The sequence below is a fragment of the Coregonus clupeaformis genome, chromosome 10 (genome assembly GCF_020615455.1).
Source record: "Coregonus clupeaformis isolate EN_2021a chromosome 10, ASM2061545v1, whole genome shotgun sequence".
Classification (NCBI taxonomy): domain Eukaryota; kingdom Metazoa; phylum Chordata; class Actinopteri; order Salmoniformes; family Salmonidae; genus Coregonus; species Coregonus clupeaformis.
Window position 1 is genome coordinate 34,748,893 of NC_059201.1, and position 19,780 is coordinate 34,768,672.

At 39.7% G+C, this 19,780-nt stretch overlaps 1 protein-coding gene across 2 annotated transcripts in view; it reads left to right on the forward strand.

Annotated features, from left to right (window-relative positions):
• Positions 1-19,780, forward strand: part of LOC121574819 (contactin-4-like) — a 231,649-nt gene that overhangs the window by 111,872 nt on the left and 99,997 nt on the right. For both annotated transcript variants that reach the window (XM_041887421.2, XM_041887422.2), the window contains exon 5: positions 5,384-5,479. In XM_041887421.2, coding sequence (XP_041743355.1) covers positions 5,384-5,479 — 96 coding nt within the window. The remainder of the gene's footprint in view (positions 1-5,383; positions 5,480-19,780) is intronic.

Genomic DNA, 19,780 nt, shown 5'->3' on the forward strand with positions numbered 1-19,780 from the left:
TGGTTTGTGAGTTCAGCGGAAAGTGAAGGATGTGGAAACCATCAAAAGCATCCTACTGTTTTATTAGTCATATGTACAGGATACACATGGTATACATCGTCAAACAAAATGCTTACTTGCAGGTTTTGTGTATGTGTGCCATTGAGGGTGAATATGCAAGACAAAATATTTAAGTGCCTTTGAATGGGGTATGGTAGTAGGTGCCAGGCGCACCGGTTTGTGTGTCAAGAACTGCAACGCTGCTGGGTTTTTCACGCTCAAAAGTTTTCAGTGTGTATCAAGAATGGTCCACCACCCAAAGGACATCCAGCCAACTTGACACAACTGTGGGAAGCATTGCAGTCAACATGGGCCAGCATCCCTGTGGAACACTTTTGACACCTTGTAGAGTGCATGCCCCAACGAATTGAGGATGTTCTGAGGGCAAAAGGGATGCAACTCAATATTAGGTGTTCCTAATGTTTTGTACACTCAGTGTATATTACCTTGTTTATTTCTCAAAAAATCATGGGAAGAGTAGTTCAATGCCAACATTTACAGGGCCTGACTCTTTTCTTGTGACTGTGATGATAATTATTAGAGATGTCCCTTGAAGGTTGACTGCATGTTTTCATGCTTTCTTTTGAACAAAAAGAGCCCATGTACACAGCTGTGTGCTCAGAGGAGCATGCTTTTGGTCAAGTCTCCAGCACTGTCCCCTCTGACCTTACAGGCTCTTCTTAAGGCATTGGCTGTATCATACTGTAATAAGGATTTCGACTGGACTCTTCAGGACCTTTTTGCAGCAATGGTTTGTTTGCTCTGTTTCTGCTTTTAGGACGGGAGGGGGCACAGTTGGATTTTAGCACTATCAATATCTCTGTGTGTGTGTGTGTGTGTGTGTGTGTGTGTGTGTGTGTGTGTGTGTGTGTGTGTATCTGCGCACACATGGGTGTGTGCATGTGTATTTTATCAGGATGATCAAACATAGCCTCCTGCACTGGCAGTGAAGTGGCCCCAGTACCGCTTCTTGTTACTACAACGGCTTTTATCCTAAATAATGCCCAAAAATATACTTTGTAAAATTTCCTCAGCACCTTAGATGTCCAATGCTTTTGTCCACTTTGTTCCTTCAGGCTCTCTATTTCCTAGGCTCTCTGGGGCTTTTATCTAGCACCCCATCCTGTTTGGAGATGAAAGAGGGTGGCGATGTCACTCCAAACCTTTTGTTACCAATCCCCTGGTTCCCAGATTGGACCACTATAGACACCGAATTACCTCCATGGGCCCACATGTACGGGACATCTGCAAGCCATTCATTAAAACTGTGTTTTGATAGAGAAAAGTCAAGGAGTCTAGACTTCCCAAATGAGGAGTTCACTTTCAGACAATAAGCCCAGTCAGTCAGAGATGCATGTTTTATATCACATTTGAATTTACCTGTAAATTAATTGTACAATTTGAACTGCCATAGCATATGAAACCAATTTGGAAGTAGACAATTGTGTTCAGAATAGTATTCAACATAAATTATTCACAAATGGAATTAACTTTCTACTGATTTCTATCAGTGTGCGGTTCAATGGTATCAGAAAATCATCTCTATTTTTTAGAGATCAGTTAAATTGCTGAGGTAGTTGCATATAGCTAATTGACTCCAAATTGCCAAATCTCACATTAATCTGTGAGAAATTGCAAAGAATTGCTTTTCTTAATAGAGCTTTAGAGTCTCAAATAGCTATTAGCAAAAGTGTGTTCCTGGGTTAAGAGGGGATTTATGTTCTAAGAAATAATTAAAGCCTGCCTCCTAATCGACATGTCCCATAACCAGTATGACATATATTAGCTGACCTTATAGTCCTCTTAATAAATCAGTGAGCCCAGTCATTTTACATTTAAATCTGCTCCTGGAGCAGAACTAACAGCAATCTAGTTTGAAAGCAGGTTTGGTTGGTTGCTGAGAGAGACGCTCAAGACTTTTCCATCGAGTCGCCCTGTAAAGAGAGAGAGCTTTCATTCCAGCATCGCTGCTCGAGGTGACATGATAATATGGAGCATAGTACAGAGCAAGGTTAATTAAGGTTAATTAATCAAATTGGAACAATATGTGCTCTTAAATCTGCGATATCACCCATTATCAAATAAATGTCTCTTTGTTCCCAGTGGTAGAAAGATACAGTATGAATGTATTTTGTGTCACTATCTGTGTCCACAACAGTCAAAATCTTTCTAACTCTGGCCATTTTTGTGTAGACAGGTTTCATTTTAGTCACTTGCAGTGAGTTAACGCACTGCAAAAAATGAAAATCTTGCCTAGATTTGACCTAGATTTTAAAAATCTTGTATTGAGATAATTAAGTCAAAATTACTTGTTTTGTGTTGACTTAGCTTACCCTGAAAATGCATTTGTCTTGTATTAAGATATTCTGACTTTTATCAAGCTTTTTTTTGGTTTAAAATAAGCAAAATTATCTGTCAGTGCACTGAGATAATTTGCCTTGATAAGACGCCAGATCATTTTGCTTATTTTAACCTAATAAAAGGCTTGATACAAATCAGAATATCTTAATCCAAGACAAATTATCTTGATGCAGTTTCTGGGTAAATGAAATAAACTCAAAACAAGTAACTTTGACTTAATTATCTCAATACAAGATTAAAATCTAGGTATGATGTTTTGTTTTTTTTGCCATGTAATGGTTAGTTCATACTGTCCCCACTTCAAAGTGTGTCATTACACATAAACAAAATGGAACATTCCGTACACTGCAATTTTTTTTAATCTTGTATTGAGATAATTAAGTCAAAGTTACTTGTTTAGAGGGAATTAGGGGAATTTGTCCACAAGCTCGCTGCTGCTGTTTTGTCTTAGTGAGATATCTACAGTACCTGTCTGTGCAGTTTTTTTTCTCCAAACTAATTTATCTGTTTTGTGGGGCTGCTCCTTTCATGCCTGTGGTAGCTATGGCATTATTCCAAATCTAATCACTGCTTACAGCGTCTTCAAAGGCATTGAGAAGTTCCTATTGCAACTTATTTATCCAGCTCCCACCCAAGACTCCTCTGCACACTCATCCATGAAGTCTGTTCTGTGCTCCCCAAATTACCTTTACCCAGATCCGCTGGTCAACAATAGCGGGGAGAATTGCAGGAAGCTGTTGTGACCTGTTATTGTTTTCCATCAATTGTCAAGTATAAATTAGTTTCAATAAAAAGGTAATTTTAGTTTCTAAGCCGTTTTTAAATTGCTTTGTAATGTTTGCGGTGGTAAGAGTGATGAAAAAACCCACAATGGAAACCTGATAACCACTGGAACCATTAAAATCCTTCATGTGTGACTTAGGCTAAGCGAAATACTTTCTGCCTACAGGAGCCCCATATTGATTTGGAACTTATTGGTTTTATCCACAACACTTTGGGTCCAATATTGACTTTTTAATGTTCGGTGACTATGAGTTCATAATTTCAGACGTAAAATTACGTGATCACAGTTATTTTGCAGTCTGCCTCAGCTGTGATATTTTTCCATCTGGCTAAGCCGTGCTACAATGATCTAATCTAGTGTTGATAACAATCTCATGTGGTAGTGATTCCTAAATGGTTGCACAGTGTTGTATATACTGTTTGATATCCTTTCTTCTTATTTCTCGTCTGTTTGTTTCTAGTATTACATTGTTATTGATTATTGCATTGTTGAGTTTTGAGTTAGCAAGAAAGGCATTTCACTGTACTTGTGCATGTGACATTAAAACTTGAAACTAGTAAATATCTAAGATGTAATACAAGGGGTGCTAATTAAGCAATTGTTTGTGTAGTGTCCAATTGATTTAACGACTTTTACTGCATGAAGTAGTAATAATCATCTTCAACTTAAAAGCTTTCACAGCACTGAAATGTTTCAATCTGTTCAGCTTTGCCCTAGACTCATGTATTTTACTGCATTGGGTGGCTTCATAGATATATTCTTCTTCTTTGTGTTTGGGGATTTTCTGATTAAATCAAACTTGGTTTCAGCCCAATGACACTTGATTGTATTGATTAATGGAGTCATACATTTAGAATGCTTACTGTATATGGTGTTCATAATTTTTGGAAGATACAAATGTTTGCTTACATCTTTAGACAAATGGTAGTTTTTGTCAGCTTTCTGAGACTTGGGATCCCTCAGTAAAGAGCAGTGGTGTAAAGTACTTTTAAAAAATACTTTAAAGTACTACTTAAGTCATTTTTTAGGGTATCTGTACTTTACTTTACTATTTATATGTTTGACAACTTCTACTTTTACTCCACTACAAGAAAATATGTACTTTTTACTCCCATACATTTTCCCTGACACCAAAAGGACAGAATGATGGTCAAATTCACACACCTATCAATATAACGCATTGTCATCCCTACTGCCTCTGATCTGGCGGACTCACTAAACACATACTGAGTCTGTAAATTATGTCTGAGTGTTGGAGTGTGCCCTGTCTGTCTGTAAATAAAAAGGAAATTGTGCCATCTGGTTTGCATAATATAAGGAATTTGATGAATAGCATTTACTTTTACTTGTACTTTTACTAAAGTATGACTATTGAGTACTTTTTCCACCACTGTACTTAAAGGAAAATTCCACCCAAAATCTTTTGGTATGTGTTTCATTAGTCCATTGTTGACATAGTCCCAAAATGTTTTGCTTGTCAGCAATCAAGTTTTCAAGACATGTAACTTTTGAAATACAAAACTCATCCCCATATGATGCATCTTACATCATATGATGCTGCGTTTTGCGTCATATGATGCAAAATGCATCATACGGGTATGATTTCTGTATTTTGAAAGCTACATATCTTGAAAACTTGATTTTGGGACTATGTCAACAAGGCACTAATGAAACAAGTACCAAAAGATAGTTTTGGGGTGGAATGTTCCATTAAGTACACTTAAAACCAGATCTTTTTAGATTTTACTCAAGTAGTATTTTACTGGGCGACTTTCACTTTTACTTCAGTCATTTTCTATTAAGGTATCACACAGATGTTCATAAAGCTTAAGGCTGTTTACCACCCCCAAATGTGTATACTTACTGCACAAGGCAAGGCTCACAGGGATTTCCATGATGACTATTCATCTCCAGCTAAATATACTTCTCACTACTTTTCTTTCTGACCAATGTTTACTTTCGATAAGTTAGATGCACAGCAGAGCTGAACCAAAGCTGAGATTGTTCAATTTGAATAACAGAGTTAGTCTTTCTTTTCTTTTGATATCTTTCTAATTTGAAGACTATTTTCTCTTGCTCTGCACAAAAAAAAATAAAAAATAATGTATGTTTTATCTTGCAAAGATTTGTCAGGCCACAATCCAGCAGGGGGTTTTACATAATGCCTGTTACATAATGCCTATTATTATTATGTTTCAGACTTGGAAAACTTCAAGACCCACCGAAGAAACTCAGTGTCAGTTCGCGAGGGACAGGGGGTGGTGCTGCTGTGTGGTCCCCCATCTCACTCTGGAGGTAAGAAAGCAAACACAGACTCTTTGCAGTGACAACTGAGCAATGCTGTTTCACCCACTTGTCAGGCAATACCACATCTCTCTCTCTCTCTCTCTCTCTCTCTCTCTCTCTCTCTCTCTCTCTCTCTCTCTCTCTCTCTCTCTCTCTCTCTCTCTCTCTCTCTCTCTCTCTCTCTCTCTCCTGAACACATTGAAACTTTTTAAACAGCTGTCTTAAGAAATGTCCAAGGCTGAGGCATCAGAAATGGAGAGTAGGGTTTCCAGACAGGCATCTCCTCTCTGCAGCTTTTGGCTCCTGGAGCTACAAATCTTACTCTTTCTCATGGTTCTAAGACCGTCAGCAAGTGTTAGCTTGCCAAACTGCCATCTGGAGTGACAAGTGTTTGTGTGCCACTAGCCTATAGTCCACTAAGTTCAACCAACACCCTCATCACCAACCTCTGTGGGGGGCCAAGTGATCTCCAACACATCTTTATCCAATAGATACTGTAGCTCTTCCTCTGCTAACCATGGGGGGTCAAGCCATTCTTCTCTGTAGGGAGTTCAGCATTCTCTCCCTAACAGCCTTGGAGTCCCACCTCTCCTTCTCCTCATTTAGTGGATTTCTGTGAGCACCTCTCAGGCCTCCTCACCCTCTCTGTGCCTTCCATGGTCCTCTGTAGCTCAGTTGGTAGAGCATGGCGCTTGCAACGTCAGGATAGTGGGTTTGATTACGTAAAATGTAAGCACCAAAGGAGGCTGGTGAGGGGAGGACAGCTCATAATAATGGCTGGAATGGAGTGAATGGAATGGTATTAAAAGATATGGAAACAATGTGTTTGATACCATTCCATTAATTCCCTTCCAGCCATTACAATGAGCCTGTCCTCCCCAATTATGGTGCCACCAGCCAGCTGTGGTATGCACTCATAACTGTAAGTCACTTTGTATAAAAGTGTCTGCTAAATGGAATATATTATTTATATTTTATAATTTCGCATATCAGTGTGATTACTTTTATTCATAAAGAGAGCAGCATGTGTATTTGCTGCTTATTACTGGTGTTGACAGTGTTTCTCATTTATACGTGCTTTATTAGCTTCATATCCACAAAATGTTTTCTCATCAAATTACCGTCGGTTGATGTTAGTTTCTTTCGCACTGAGAACTATAAACCCATCAGAACTGAGAACTGTAATTTTCAGTTCTACTGAATATCCTTACATGATTAAACAGAATAATTCATTACTTTTCAAAAGCAAGTTGAATTTCCATGGTGAAACATACAGCATTTTGCTTCTATTGTATTTCCTATTTTATGTCACACAGATGTTCATAAATTGTTAACAGGTCAAAAGATAACAATTTATTGCTTTAGTTCTCACCACTTCTTAGAAACTGAAGAATACTCAGAAGTGAAGAGGATAAGTTTGTATTCCCTGTAGTTGAAAAGGGTGTCTGGTGTTACTTATTCATAAGCTTACTACATGAGAAAATAATTGTTGTGAAGGCTGAACTTTATATACAGTTTTATCTCACAGTAATTTGTTTTGGCTGGTGAAGAATTAAAACTGTATAGCTATTGAATAGAAATAAAAAATGAGGAATTTATCTTTTGAACATTTTGTACCCGCTCAATATTTCTGAAATATCTGAACTGAATGTGCAGCCGAGATGACAAAGCTTGACAAGTAGGCCTACCAAAATGTTTTCTTGTTATTTGTGTATTTGAATATTTCTGAGAGAGAAAACTGGTAAACATTTAAACGATTCCCTTTTAGCCAGGGAATTATATATTTTTTTATATTCTGAGTTCTGTAGCTTTAGCTTACCAGGCTTTGTGTGAGGAAGAGCTCATGTCATAGAACAAACCATTTCCTCAAAGTCTCTTCCTCCTACAGGTCTTATAGCTTCAGTAGGATGCTGTTATAGCAATGAGTCACAGTAACACCATTATAATGACGGTGCATTTTCTCATGCTATGACTATAAGCATTAACTGCTACTGTAGGCACACATCCTGAAAAATAGGGTATCCACAGATTTCCAATCACTTATGCGCTATCATTTTGGCTGTCACCTTTGCCTCTTGGCACATTCTGTCTAATTTTGGCAGATGGATCAGATGTGATGGCTCCCATCTCTTTCAGGAACAATTAAATGTAACACCAGCTTTGCCTCACCCATTCAAACCTCTCTCACAGATGTCATGAATTCACTTACTACCCCTACAGTGAAAAAAACCTGAAAGTACAGTAAGGGAGCGGTCAAAATTGTTACCTGGAGAAAAATGTGGGAGGGTCATGCTTTTTCTATTTCAGTCATGGGGAGGGTTTAGTATTTTTTTATTCAGTTCAGGGGAGGGTCATGTAATTTGTGATCGATGAAATGTCATATTGCTCAGTATTTGAGAATTAGTTGCTTATTATATCTCGATGTTTGCCCGATGATGCCCCTCATCCCTGATTCTCTAATGGGCGCGCAATATCAAGTGTGCCTAGTGTGGTCTAAATCAAATGATAGCCTATGCTTAAGCAATAAGGCCCGAGGGGGTGTGGTATATGGCCAATATACCACAAACCCCTGAGGTGCCTTATTGCTATTATGAACTGGTTACTAACGTAATTAGAGCAGTAAAAATAAAATAAAATAAAAAGCAGTAAAGATACATGTTTTGTCATACCCGTGGTATACGGTCTGATATACCACGGCTTTCAGCCAATCAGCATTCAGGGCTCGAACCACCCAGTTTATAATATAGGCTATAGGCCTAGGCTATACGAAGCGCATGCTCTGAGAAGCACAGGGCACAGTTAATATTCTAAGAAAATGTACTTCCTTCCCAAGTTTTTGTGCTGCTGGGATGGTGTATACAAAACTAGGCTGCACTGCAATGGAGAGGCTATCCTAATCATGAGCTATGGCCTGCCCTGCTCTTACTGATGTAAACCCTTTTGTGCTGCCTAAGGAGGCATGTCAAAGGCTTCTTCCGAAGTAAAAAAAACATTTGTCCAACAAATTCAATATCTGTGCGAAGATGAGAAGGAGGACCGGAGGAAAGCTTGCTGCTGCTATAATTGATTTAAATAAAAACAATATATTTTGTTGCCCATAATGAAGCTATTTATCAGCGTTATTGACCTCACAATAAGCCATATTCAAGTTATTTACATAACTTACATTACTATGAAGCAGCAGCTGCGGAGATGGACAGTGCATGGGTGCTGAAAGTAGGCTAATTCGGGAAGGCCTAATTCATTTAAACAGTCTTTATTTTAGATGTTAGGCTACTAACAACAAGAGGACTTTGTGTTAGAGCCTATTTATTCCTGTTCAAGAAATAAGAGGTAGGCCTACTTGTTTGACAGACAAAATTAATGGCCTCTATTTTTGGCTGGCGTTAAGACGGTGCTAGTGTCAAACGCACGTTCGTTGGCAATTTCGACCTGTTAAAGCCAGCACTATGCTATTTTCAAACTTTTGTGCAAGGATTGGTATTTTTTTATTTATTTTATCTCCCCAATTTCGTGATATCCAATTACGATCTCATCGCTGCAACTCCCCAACGGGCTCAGGAGAGGCGAAGGTCGAGTCATGTATCCTCTGAAACAATCCGCACTTCTTAACACCTGCCCGCTTAACCCGGAAGCCAGGGACAGCAATGTGTTAGAGAAAACACTGTTCAACTGACAACCGAAGTCAGCCTGCAGGTGCCCTGCCCGCCAGAGCGTGATGAGCCAAGTAAAGCCCCCCAGCCAAACCCTCACAACGCTGGGCCAATTGTCCCTATGGGACTCCTGGTCAGTTGTGACACAGCCTGGGATTGAACACAGGTCTGTAGTGACGCCTCAAGCGCTGCGATGCAGTGCCTTAGACCGCTGCGCCACTCAGGAGGCCCTAGTAATGTACCTTTCTTATATCAGCTTGCTTGCGTTTAGATGGGAGGGGTAGAAATATTTGAGGTGTGTCCTTAAAAACATGATCCAATGTGCTAATTTCAAACCAAAAGCTGGTTTTAGTGGTTGGTTATGGCATGAATTTTGACAGCGGAAACGCAGCCTATCCAGCCGTGACACACCCTGGCCATATGCACATGAAACATGGACCCCGTGTAGCTCAGTTGGTAGAGCATGGCGCTTGCAACGCCATGGTTGTGGGTTCGATTCCCACGGGGGGCCAGTATGATTTTTTTGTGAAAAATATTAACACGTATGCTCTCACTAACTGTAAGTCGCTCTGGATAAGAGCGTATGCTAAATGATGAAAATGTAAACAAGAGTGATATGTTTTTGGTGCTTGTATACTTCGTATTTAGAAACGGTTTGGCTCGTGAGATTGTTTGGAAATAAATCTTAATCACCAAAGCTTTATTGAAAGATCAATTTTGAGAGGAGCAAAACAGTGAGCTGACGTTCCCTTTTTATCTAAATATTTTAACCATGCAGCTCCTGTTTTGGACGTGCGTAAAACACCCTCCATGATGTAGGCTACTTGTGTCCATGCACTTCATGAAATGAGAGATGAGAACCTCTGTGAATACCGGTGAACCTCGTATTTAGAAGTTATTTTCCTGTAACAATTGCTTGTTTTACATTTCATATGTTCAAAATCCAAGCCCTCCATAGGCTACCCTTACTACCCTAGGCCTACTATAACGAAGGATGGTTTAACAGCAATGCCTTGTCTTTTTTATCCTGGAGATTTTATGATATCATTACATTATTCATTTATTTATGTGTTTTTTTTTACATTTAAATTGTGAAGCATTTGTGACACGCTACAGGCTGGCAGGAGCGATCATCATTTCAACAACACATCAACAACAGCACATCAACAACATGCCTATACATTTCGCATTCAGGCTGTATAATTTTTTTTTTACATTTACATAAACATTTTTAAATAATTACTTAGAATTAAATAGTAATGAAACGAAAAATGCCTTATTAGGCTATACAGTGCCTTTTCATTAACTTTTAGAAACATGAGTTTGGCCAGTCTTTGGTTGGAGGATCATGTGGTGAGCTATGCATGCCTCGTTTGTTAATTTTAGCCTAGCAGATGCTGTTATATTCCAATGCCCTAATCACAGTCAACAGAAATCTATTTTGTAACAAGAATATCATGGATGGAATAAAATAAATTAGAAAATGATCGTTTCTAAGTGCTTATAGACCTACCTGATGATATGCAGCTTTTCCTCGATTCATTGATGATCAGATACTTCACTTGTAACTGGTTCTGTTGCTCTCAATTGTTATACTTGAAAGACAACTGTAGCACTGTTCCAATCTTCTTTTTTAACAATAGCCTGTATAGAAATCAAAACGTCTACAGTGCTGCAGCATGCGCTCATTCATTGTCATGCTCTGTTGTGGTATTAAAAACGATTCTGCTTGTCTCCAGTCATGTAAAGTGAAGTAGAATTGCATGAAATCCATTTATAAAAGGCCATTTTTTCTCGGGCTGCTAATAAGATGATAGATTCATGCAGTGCTTGTATTATAATGGAGATATTTTCACCACCCGCTTGTCCGCGGTGGTCTGCGAATCCACAACCTTCTGGCTACTTTGCCATGTAATGCTTACAAAACATATCTAAGGCTGTGGTCTGTCCTAGGCATGAGGGAAAACTGTAGGCATGATCTCTGCTATCCATTTTATGTTTTAATTATTATTTTGGGTATAGGGAGGGTCACTAGTTTTTTTTCAAGCGTTCAGGGAGGGTTGGGTAAAAATGCATTTTACTGAAGGGATGGCCATCCATTTTCATTTCCGAGAGGTCCGATTTTCAGTTGTACAGTCCCTGAGCATACGCAGTTGGAGGAAGAATAGGTTATTAAAAAAAGGCTGTAACAATTTGTAGTTTCTAGCCTGTTGGGATTGTTCCTAACAAAAGCTTGGCAGGCTCCATGGCCAATTAGAATTTCAGATGTGCATATTTCATATTTTGGTGGCAATGTGTCTAAGCTGAAACAAAGGTGCATAAAACTGCCTGAAACTAGTTAGGATTCAACCCTTTCCGCTTACCTTTATCATAGTCCTCCATCTATAAATACAGGCATTGTTAATAGTAACCTGATCTACCCTCATATTTTCAGTGTTGATAATTCCATATATACAATATTCAGTGAATGGCTGGCTGCTGGATGGAAGACCCTGTTTGGGGATGACATCTCCACTTTAGTTTGTGTTTTAATAAACCTATTACTTCTTGTCAAAGACAGAAGAGAAAACATTTCAAACTCGTCAGACATGTTCATACATCTAATAGAGGCCACCTCGAGGCTTGTGACTCACTACTGATGCACGGTACCATCTCAGCCTGTCAATTAAAAGTGTTTCTCTGTGAGTTACTTGTCTTCTTAGTAATGAGAAGTGGAACATCAGTTGCATTGTCACAATGTTGTTTCAGAAAGCACACAGTTATGCTGAACTCTAAGGTGATATTTCATCTCAAAGACAGAGGTTAAGTAAAAAAAAATGTTCCCTAGAATGTTAGTTTACTTCCTGTTGGAGGCATTCTATTGACGGAACGTTTCTTCATAGAAAGTAGGTTTCCATTGTTTGTTCCTGCAAGGTTTTCCACTGTTGTCCTTGAAGATCAGATGAAATGAATTTCAAAGGTAGCGTCTGATAAGTCATATGCTAGGAACAAAACAAAATAGTATGCCTCAGAGTTTTTCCCTGTGCTGTCTTCGCGGGGTCCTTGCCACTCAGCTGATGTGCTGGGTTTGAACAGAAGGAACTTTGTACTTCTAAGTTGTGTTATGTTGCTGTCTTTGTAGTGTAATAATAAAACGAGATGCACCGACTGTAGTAGCTCATGAATACACGGAATAGAGATCATGGAAAGACACCGTCGAAAACAGATGTGCTATCTTAACTTGATCACTCTGTTGTTGCAGATAATTTTCTGGCGCAGCAGGAAAGGTCAATTGTAGTGTATTCAAGGTTTAAAAAGGCTTCTAAAATTTGTAATTTCCACTATAAATGTCAAACTTGATTTATCCTAATTAAAAATGCATCAACCCCTCCTACAAAAATGTCCATTAATTATAATCCACATTTCCTGTTGCTGCAGGATTATTTTCCTACTGTGAGAAACTGGTCAAATTAAGATAGAACACCTGTATATTGTATGTAGGCAAGCCATGAGTGCATACTGTGGTGACGCCACACCAGTGTGATGTGATGGTTTGGGACAAACCCTGGATTCATCAGATAATTAGCAATTAAATCGTATGTCACTCGTTTGACACGACGAGGGGTGTCTCTCTTCAAGGTGGTGACAACCTATGACAAGTGATGATGAGAACAATCATTTATCAATCAATTATCATGCCACACTGTATCTCATGAAGCCCGTACCTCAATAAAATCCTGCATGTGGGTGGTGCAGTATTAGATGAGAATCCCAGCACATCCTTGGCCTTATTTCATTACCGTATGTTGGTGGGCCAGGCCATGGGTTCCAGCCTTGAGGACCCTCAGTGTCAGTGTATCCCCAGGGCTCCGTTGAGCCTCTGCCTGCCAGAGTGGCTGTCAGGGGACCCATAATGTACAGTAGCAGACAGCTGTCCACAAGCTCCCTGTGCTGGAGAGTGCATACTTAGTGGGCTCAAAAATGCAGATTGAGCTATATGATCTACTGGCGAGGGTGTGTGTGTGTGTGTGTGTGTGTGTGTGTGTGTGTGTGTGTGTGTGTGTGTGTGTGTGTGTGTGTGTGTGTGTGTGTGTGTGTGTGTGTGTGTGTGTGTGTGTGCCCTACAGCTTGTGGGTTAGCAACACACACCAGCAGAATGTTTAATGAAATGCATTCACAGGTCATTTGTGACTCCGTATTTCAGAGGGTTTTTGCTGTCACGGTTTATGTATAATCTGATTAGTGGATGGCACATTTTAAAATCTCCATAAATAAACTCCTGAGTTGTTAACTCTTAAATACTGTATTGAAACAAATTTTTACACACTGGCTATTGCCAGGGGATCAATACCCACAGAATGTAATTTGCCACAGCCGTTTGCAATAGCACTGATTGCACATCTTCCTACCATACTAATGACACTCACAGGTGAGATGCATGCGTTTCCTGAATATACTGTGATGGTGTTATTGACATTCCCAATATAAATATCAAGTACAAGGAAGAGTCTTTCATACAGACATACACTACTAGACATGTTACGAGAATTGTATTGTACTCCATTACCAGACATACAGAGGCAGTGTTACTTCACTCCCTTGATAAAGGATTTGTATAGAGTTCCACATGTGTACTTAGAGGAATATATGCAAATTGGCCCATAACTCCATCTACACAGCAACATAGGCCTAGGACTATACATCCTTTTAGCAGGGTTCATACAGACATTGGCAAGACTAATTCAAGGACTCAATGACTTTCTCAAGCAATTCATTGTAATTTTCAAGGACCTCAATGTTATACAATTGTATAACTTACTGTATATGATTGTACATACAGTGGCTTGCGAAAGTTGGCATTTTTCCTATTTTGTTGCCTTACATCCTGGAATGAAAATTGATTTTTTGGGGGTGTTTGTATCATTTGATTTACACAACATGCCTACCACTTTGAAGATGCAAAATATGTTTTATTGTGAAACAAACAAGAAATAAGAAAAAATAAAAACTGAAAACTTGAGCGTGCATAACTATTCACCCCCCCCAAAGTCAATACTTTGTAGAGCCACCTTTTGCAGCAATTACAGCTGCAAGTCTCTTGGGGTATGTCTCTATAAGCTTGGCACATCTAGCCACTGGGAATTTTGACCATTCTTCAAGGCAAAACTGCTCCAGCTCCTTCAAGTTGGATGGGTTCCGCTGGTGTACAGCATTCTTTAAGTCATACCACAGATTCTCAATTGGATTGAAGTCTGGGCTTTGACTAGGCCATTCCAAGACATTTAAATGTTTCCCCTTAAACTACTCGAGTGTTGCTTTAGCAGTATGCTTAGGGTCATTGTCCTGCTAGAAGGTGAACCTCCATCCCAGTCTCAAATCTCTGGAAGACTGAAACAGGTTTCCCTCAAGAATTTCCCTGTATTTAGCGCCATCCATCATTCCTTCAATTCTGACCAGTTTCCCAGTCCCTGCCGATGAAAAACTTCCCCACAGCATGATGCTGCCACCACCATGCTTCACTGTGGGGATGGTGTTCTCTGGGGGATGAGAGGTGTTGGGTTTGCGCCAGACATAGTGTTTTCCTTGATGGCCAAAAAGCTAAATTTTAGTCTCATCTGACCAGAGTACCTTCTTCCATATGTTTGGGGAGTCTCCCACATGCCTTTTGGCGATCACCAAACTTGTTTGCTTATTTTTTTCTTTAAGAAATTGCTTTTTTCTGGCCACTCTTCCATAAAGCCTAGCTCTGTGGAGTGTACAGATTAAAGTGGTCCTATGGACAGATACTCCAATCTCCGCTGTGGAGCTTTGCAGCTCCTTCAGGGTTATCTTTGGTCTCTTTGTTGCCTCACTGATTAATGCCCTCCTTGCCTGGTCCATGAGTTCTGGTGGGCGGCCCTCTCTTAGCAGGTTTGTCGTGGTGCCATATTCTTTCCAGTGTTTAATAGTGGTCCGTGGGATGTTCAAAGTTGCTGATATCTTTTTATAACCCAACCCTGGTCTGTACTTCTCCACAACTTTGTCCCTGACCTGTTTGGAGAGCTCCTTGGTCTTCATGGTGCCACTTGCTTGGTGGTGCCCCTTGCTTAGTGGTGTTGCAGACTCTGGGGCCTTTCAGAACATGTGTGTATATATATATTGAGATCATGTGACAGATCATGTGACACTTAATTTGTTAAATAAAGTCCACCTGTGTGCAATCTATGTGACTTCTGAAGGTAATTGGTTGCACCAGCTCTTATTTAGGGGCTTCATAGCAAAGGGGGTGAATACATATGCAAGCACCACTTTTCCATTATTAATGTTTTTGAATTTTTTGAAACAAGTTATTTTTTTCATTTCACTTCACCAATTTGGACCATAGGACCACTTTAAGCTGTACAGAGCTGGGCTTTACGGAAGAGTGGCCAGAAAAAAGCCATTGCTTAAAGAAAAGAATAAGCAAACACGTTTGGTGTTCGCCAAAAGGCATGTGGGATACTCCCCAAACATATGGAAGAAGGTACTCTGGTCAGATGAGACTAAAACTGAGCTTTTTGGCCATCAAGGAAAACGCTATGTCTGGCATAAACCATAAAGTATAAAGTTTGGGGGGGTGAATAGTTATGCACGCTAAATTTTTCATTATTTTATTTTTTCTTATTTCTTGTTTGTTTCACAATAAAACATGTTTTGCATCTTCAAAGTGGTAGGCATGTTGTGTAAATCATATGATACAAACCCCCCAAAAATAAATTTTAATTCCAGGTTGTAAGGCAACAAAATAGGAAAAATGCCAAGGGGGTGAATACTTTCGCAAGCCACTGGTCAACAGTTTTAGAACACCTACTCGTTCAAGGGTTTTTCTTTATTTGTACTATTTTCTATATTGTAGAATAATAGTGAAGACATCAAAACTATGAAATAACACATAAGGAATCATGTAATAACCAAAAATGTGTTAAACAAATCAACATATATTTTATATTTGAGATTATTCAAATAGCCACCTTTTGCCTTGATGACAGCTTTGCACACCCTTGGTATTCTCTCAGGTAGTCACCTGGAATGAATTTCAATTAACAGGTGTGCCTTCTTCAAAGTTAATTTGTGGATTTTCTTTCCTTCTTAATGCCTTTGAGCCAATCAGTTGTGTTGTGACAAGGTAGGGGGGGTATACAGAAGATAGCCCTATTTGGTAAAAGACCAAGTCCATATTATGGCAAGAACAGCTCAAATAAGCAAAGAGAAACGACAGTCCATCATTACTTTAAGACATGAAGGTCAGTCAATATGGAACATTTCAAGAACCTTGAAAGTTTCTTCAAGTGCAGTCGCCAAAACCATCAAGCGTTATCATGAGGACCGCTACAGGAATGGAAGACCCAGAGTTACCTCTGCTGCAGAGGATAAGTTCATTAAAGTTAACAGCTTCAGAAATTGCAGCCCAAATAAATGCTTCACAGAGTTCAAGTAACAGACACATCTCAACATCAACTGTTCAGAGGGGACTGTGTGAATCAGGCCTTCATGGTCAAATTGCTGCAAAGAAACCACTACTAAAGGACACCAATAAGAAGAAGAGACTTGCTTGAGCCAATAAACACGAGCAATGGACATCAGACCGGTGGAAATGTTTTCTTTGGTCTGGAGTCCAAATTGGAGATATTTGGTTCCAACCGCCGTGTCTTTGTGAGACGCAGTGTGGGTGAACGGATGATCTCCGCATGTGTATTTCCCACCATAAAGCATGGAGGAGGAGGTGTTATGGTGTGGGGGTGCTTTGCTGGTGACACTGTCTGTGATTTATTTAGAATTCAAGGCACACTTAACCAGCATGGCTACCACAGCATTCTGCAGTGATACACCATCCCATCTGGTTTGGGCTTAGTGGGACGATCATTTGTTTTTCAACAGGACAATGACCCAACACACCTCCAGGCTGTGTAAGGGCTATTTGTCCAAGAAGGAGAGTGATGGAGTGCTGCATCAGATGACCTGGCCTCCACAATCCCCAAAATGAGATAGATTGGGATGAGTCTGACCACAGAGTGAAGGAAAATCAGCCAACAAGTGCTCAGCATATGTGGGAACTCCCTCAAGACTGATGGAAAAGCATTCCAGGTGAAGCTGGTTGAGAGAATGCCAAGAGTGTGAAAAGTTGTCATCAAGGCAAAGGGTGGCTATTTGAAGAATGTCAAATTCTTTTTTGGTTACTACATGATTCCATATGTGTTTTTTCATAGTTTTGATGTCTTCACTATTATTCTACAATGTAAAAAATAGTAAAAATAAAGAAAAACCCTTGAATGAGTAGGTGTTCTAAAACGTTTGACCGGTAGTGTAGGTGGTGAAGTCATCGCAGTCTTTTTGGATCTGAAAAAGTCCTTTGATACTGTGAATCATGAGGTCCTCCTATCTAAACTATCTTCCCTTAATGTGTCCACTGAAGCCATTAGTTGGATGTATTCCTATCTGACAAACAGAAGTCAAAGGGTTCATCTGGGGGACACTCAGTCAGACTCTCTTTACTATAGCATTGGGGTCGCACAAGGGTCAATATTAGGCCCCCTTCTGTTTACCATCTATATAAATGATCTCCCACTTGCTTGCACACAAGTTAACATGCAGATATGCAGATGATACAGTCCTGTATGTACACTCAAAAAACAGACAACAAGTTGTTAACAATTTTACTGAAGCTATGGTACATGTTTCTAAATGGATGGCTGATTCTTGTTTGCATTCAAATATCGACAAGACTGTTTGTATGTACTTCTCTAAAAAATCAATTGATTCTTCCCAACGAGCTGTTCTTGTTATTGGGGAGAATCTGAAAGTTGTGTCGAACTTCTGGTATCTCGGCGTCATTTTGGACTCCAACTTGAAATTTTAAGAAACGTGAAGAAGGTGGTAAAAATGGTCTAGTTTGGAATATCCAACTTTACCTTTATAAGACCTTACCTTCCTTTGGAGGCCACCAAAATATGTATGCATGCTATGATCTTCTCACATCTGAGATATTGCCTCACATGCTGGTCAAAAGCAGGAACTACTATTCTGAAACCAATTGAATCACTCTACAAAAAAAATTTTCGGGTAGCCTTCCACAAGCTTCCCACAATAAGTTGGGTGAATTTTGACCCATTCCTCCTGACAGAGCTGGTGTAACTGAGTCAGCTTTGTAGGCCTCCTTGCTCGCACACACATTTTCAGTTCAGCCCACAAATGTTCTATAGGATTAAGGTCAGGGCTTTGTGATGGCCAATACAATACCTTGACTTTGTTGTCCTTAAGCCATTTTGCCACAACTTTGGAATTATGCTTGGGGTCATTGTCCATTTGGAAGACCCATTTGCGACCAAGTTTTTAACTTCCTGACTGATGTCTTGAGATGTTGCTTCAATATATCCACATATTTTTCCTTCCTCATGATGCCATCTATTTTGTGAAGTGCACCAGTCCCTCCTGCAGCAAAGCACCCCCACAGCATGATGCTGGAACCCCCGGGGTTCACGGTTGGGATGGTGTTCTTTGGCTTGCAAGCTACCCCCCTTTTCCTCCAAACATAACAATGGTCATTTTGGCCAAACAGTTCTATTTTTGCTTCATCAGACCAGAGGAAATTTCTCCAAAAAGTATGATCTTTGTCCCCATGTGCAGTTGCAAACCGTAGTCTGGCTTTTTTATGTCGGTTTTGGAGCAGTGGCTTCTTCCTTGCTGAGCGGCCTTTCAGGTTATGTCGATATAGGACTTGTTTTACTGTGGATTTAGATACTTGATAACAGGTACAAAATTATTATTATTATTATACTTTTGTACCTGTTTCCTCCAGCATCTTCACAAGGTCCTTCGCTGTTGTTCTGGGATTGATTTGCACTTTTCGCACCAAGGTACGTTCATCTCTAGGAGACAGAACGTGTCTCCTTCCTGAGCGGTATGATGGCTGCGTGGTCCCATGGTGTTTATACTTGCGTACTATTGTTTGTACAGATGAACGTGGTACCTTCAGGCGTTTGGAAATTGCTCCCAAGGATGAACCAGACTTGTGGAGGTCTACAATTCTTTTTTCTGAGGTCTTGGCTGATTCCTTTTGATTTTCCCATGATGTCAAGCAAAGAGGCACTGAGTTTGAAGGTAGGCCTTCAAATACATCCACAGGTACACCTCCAGTTGACTCAAATGATGTCAATTAGCCTATCAGAAGCTTCTAAAGCCATGACATCATTTTCTGGAATTTTCCAAGCTGTTTAAAGGCACAGTCAACTTAGTGTATATAAACTTCTGACCCACTGGAATTGTGATACAGTTAATTATAAGTGAAATAATATGTCTGTAAACAATTGTTGGAAAAATTACTTGTCATGCACAAAGTAGATGTCCTAACCGACTTGCCAAAACTATAGTTTGTTAACAAGAAATTTGTGGAGTGGTTGAAAAACAAGTTTTAATGACTCCAACGTAAGTGTATGTAAACTTCCGACTTCAACTGTAGGTTTTAAATCAACTCGTGAATTTGATTGAATATAGCTGTGTTCCCCCTTATATCTTAATGTAATGACATAAAAAAACAATCTTATTTATTATGAATGACTTATCAACGGGTATAACAAGTTGTCCAGCGTAGGAAATTCTCACTGATACCCTAGTTTATAGAAAGACCCACATACAGCAGGCTACTATAGGAAGGTCACATTTG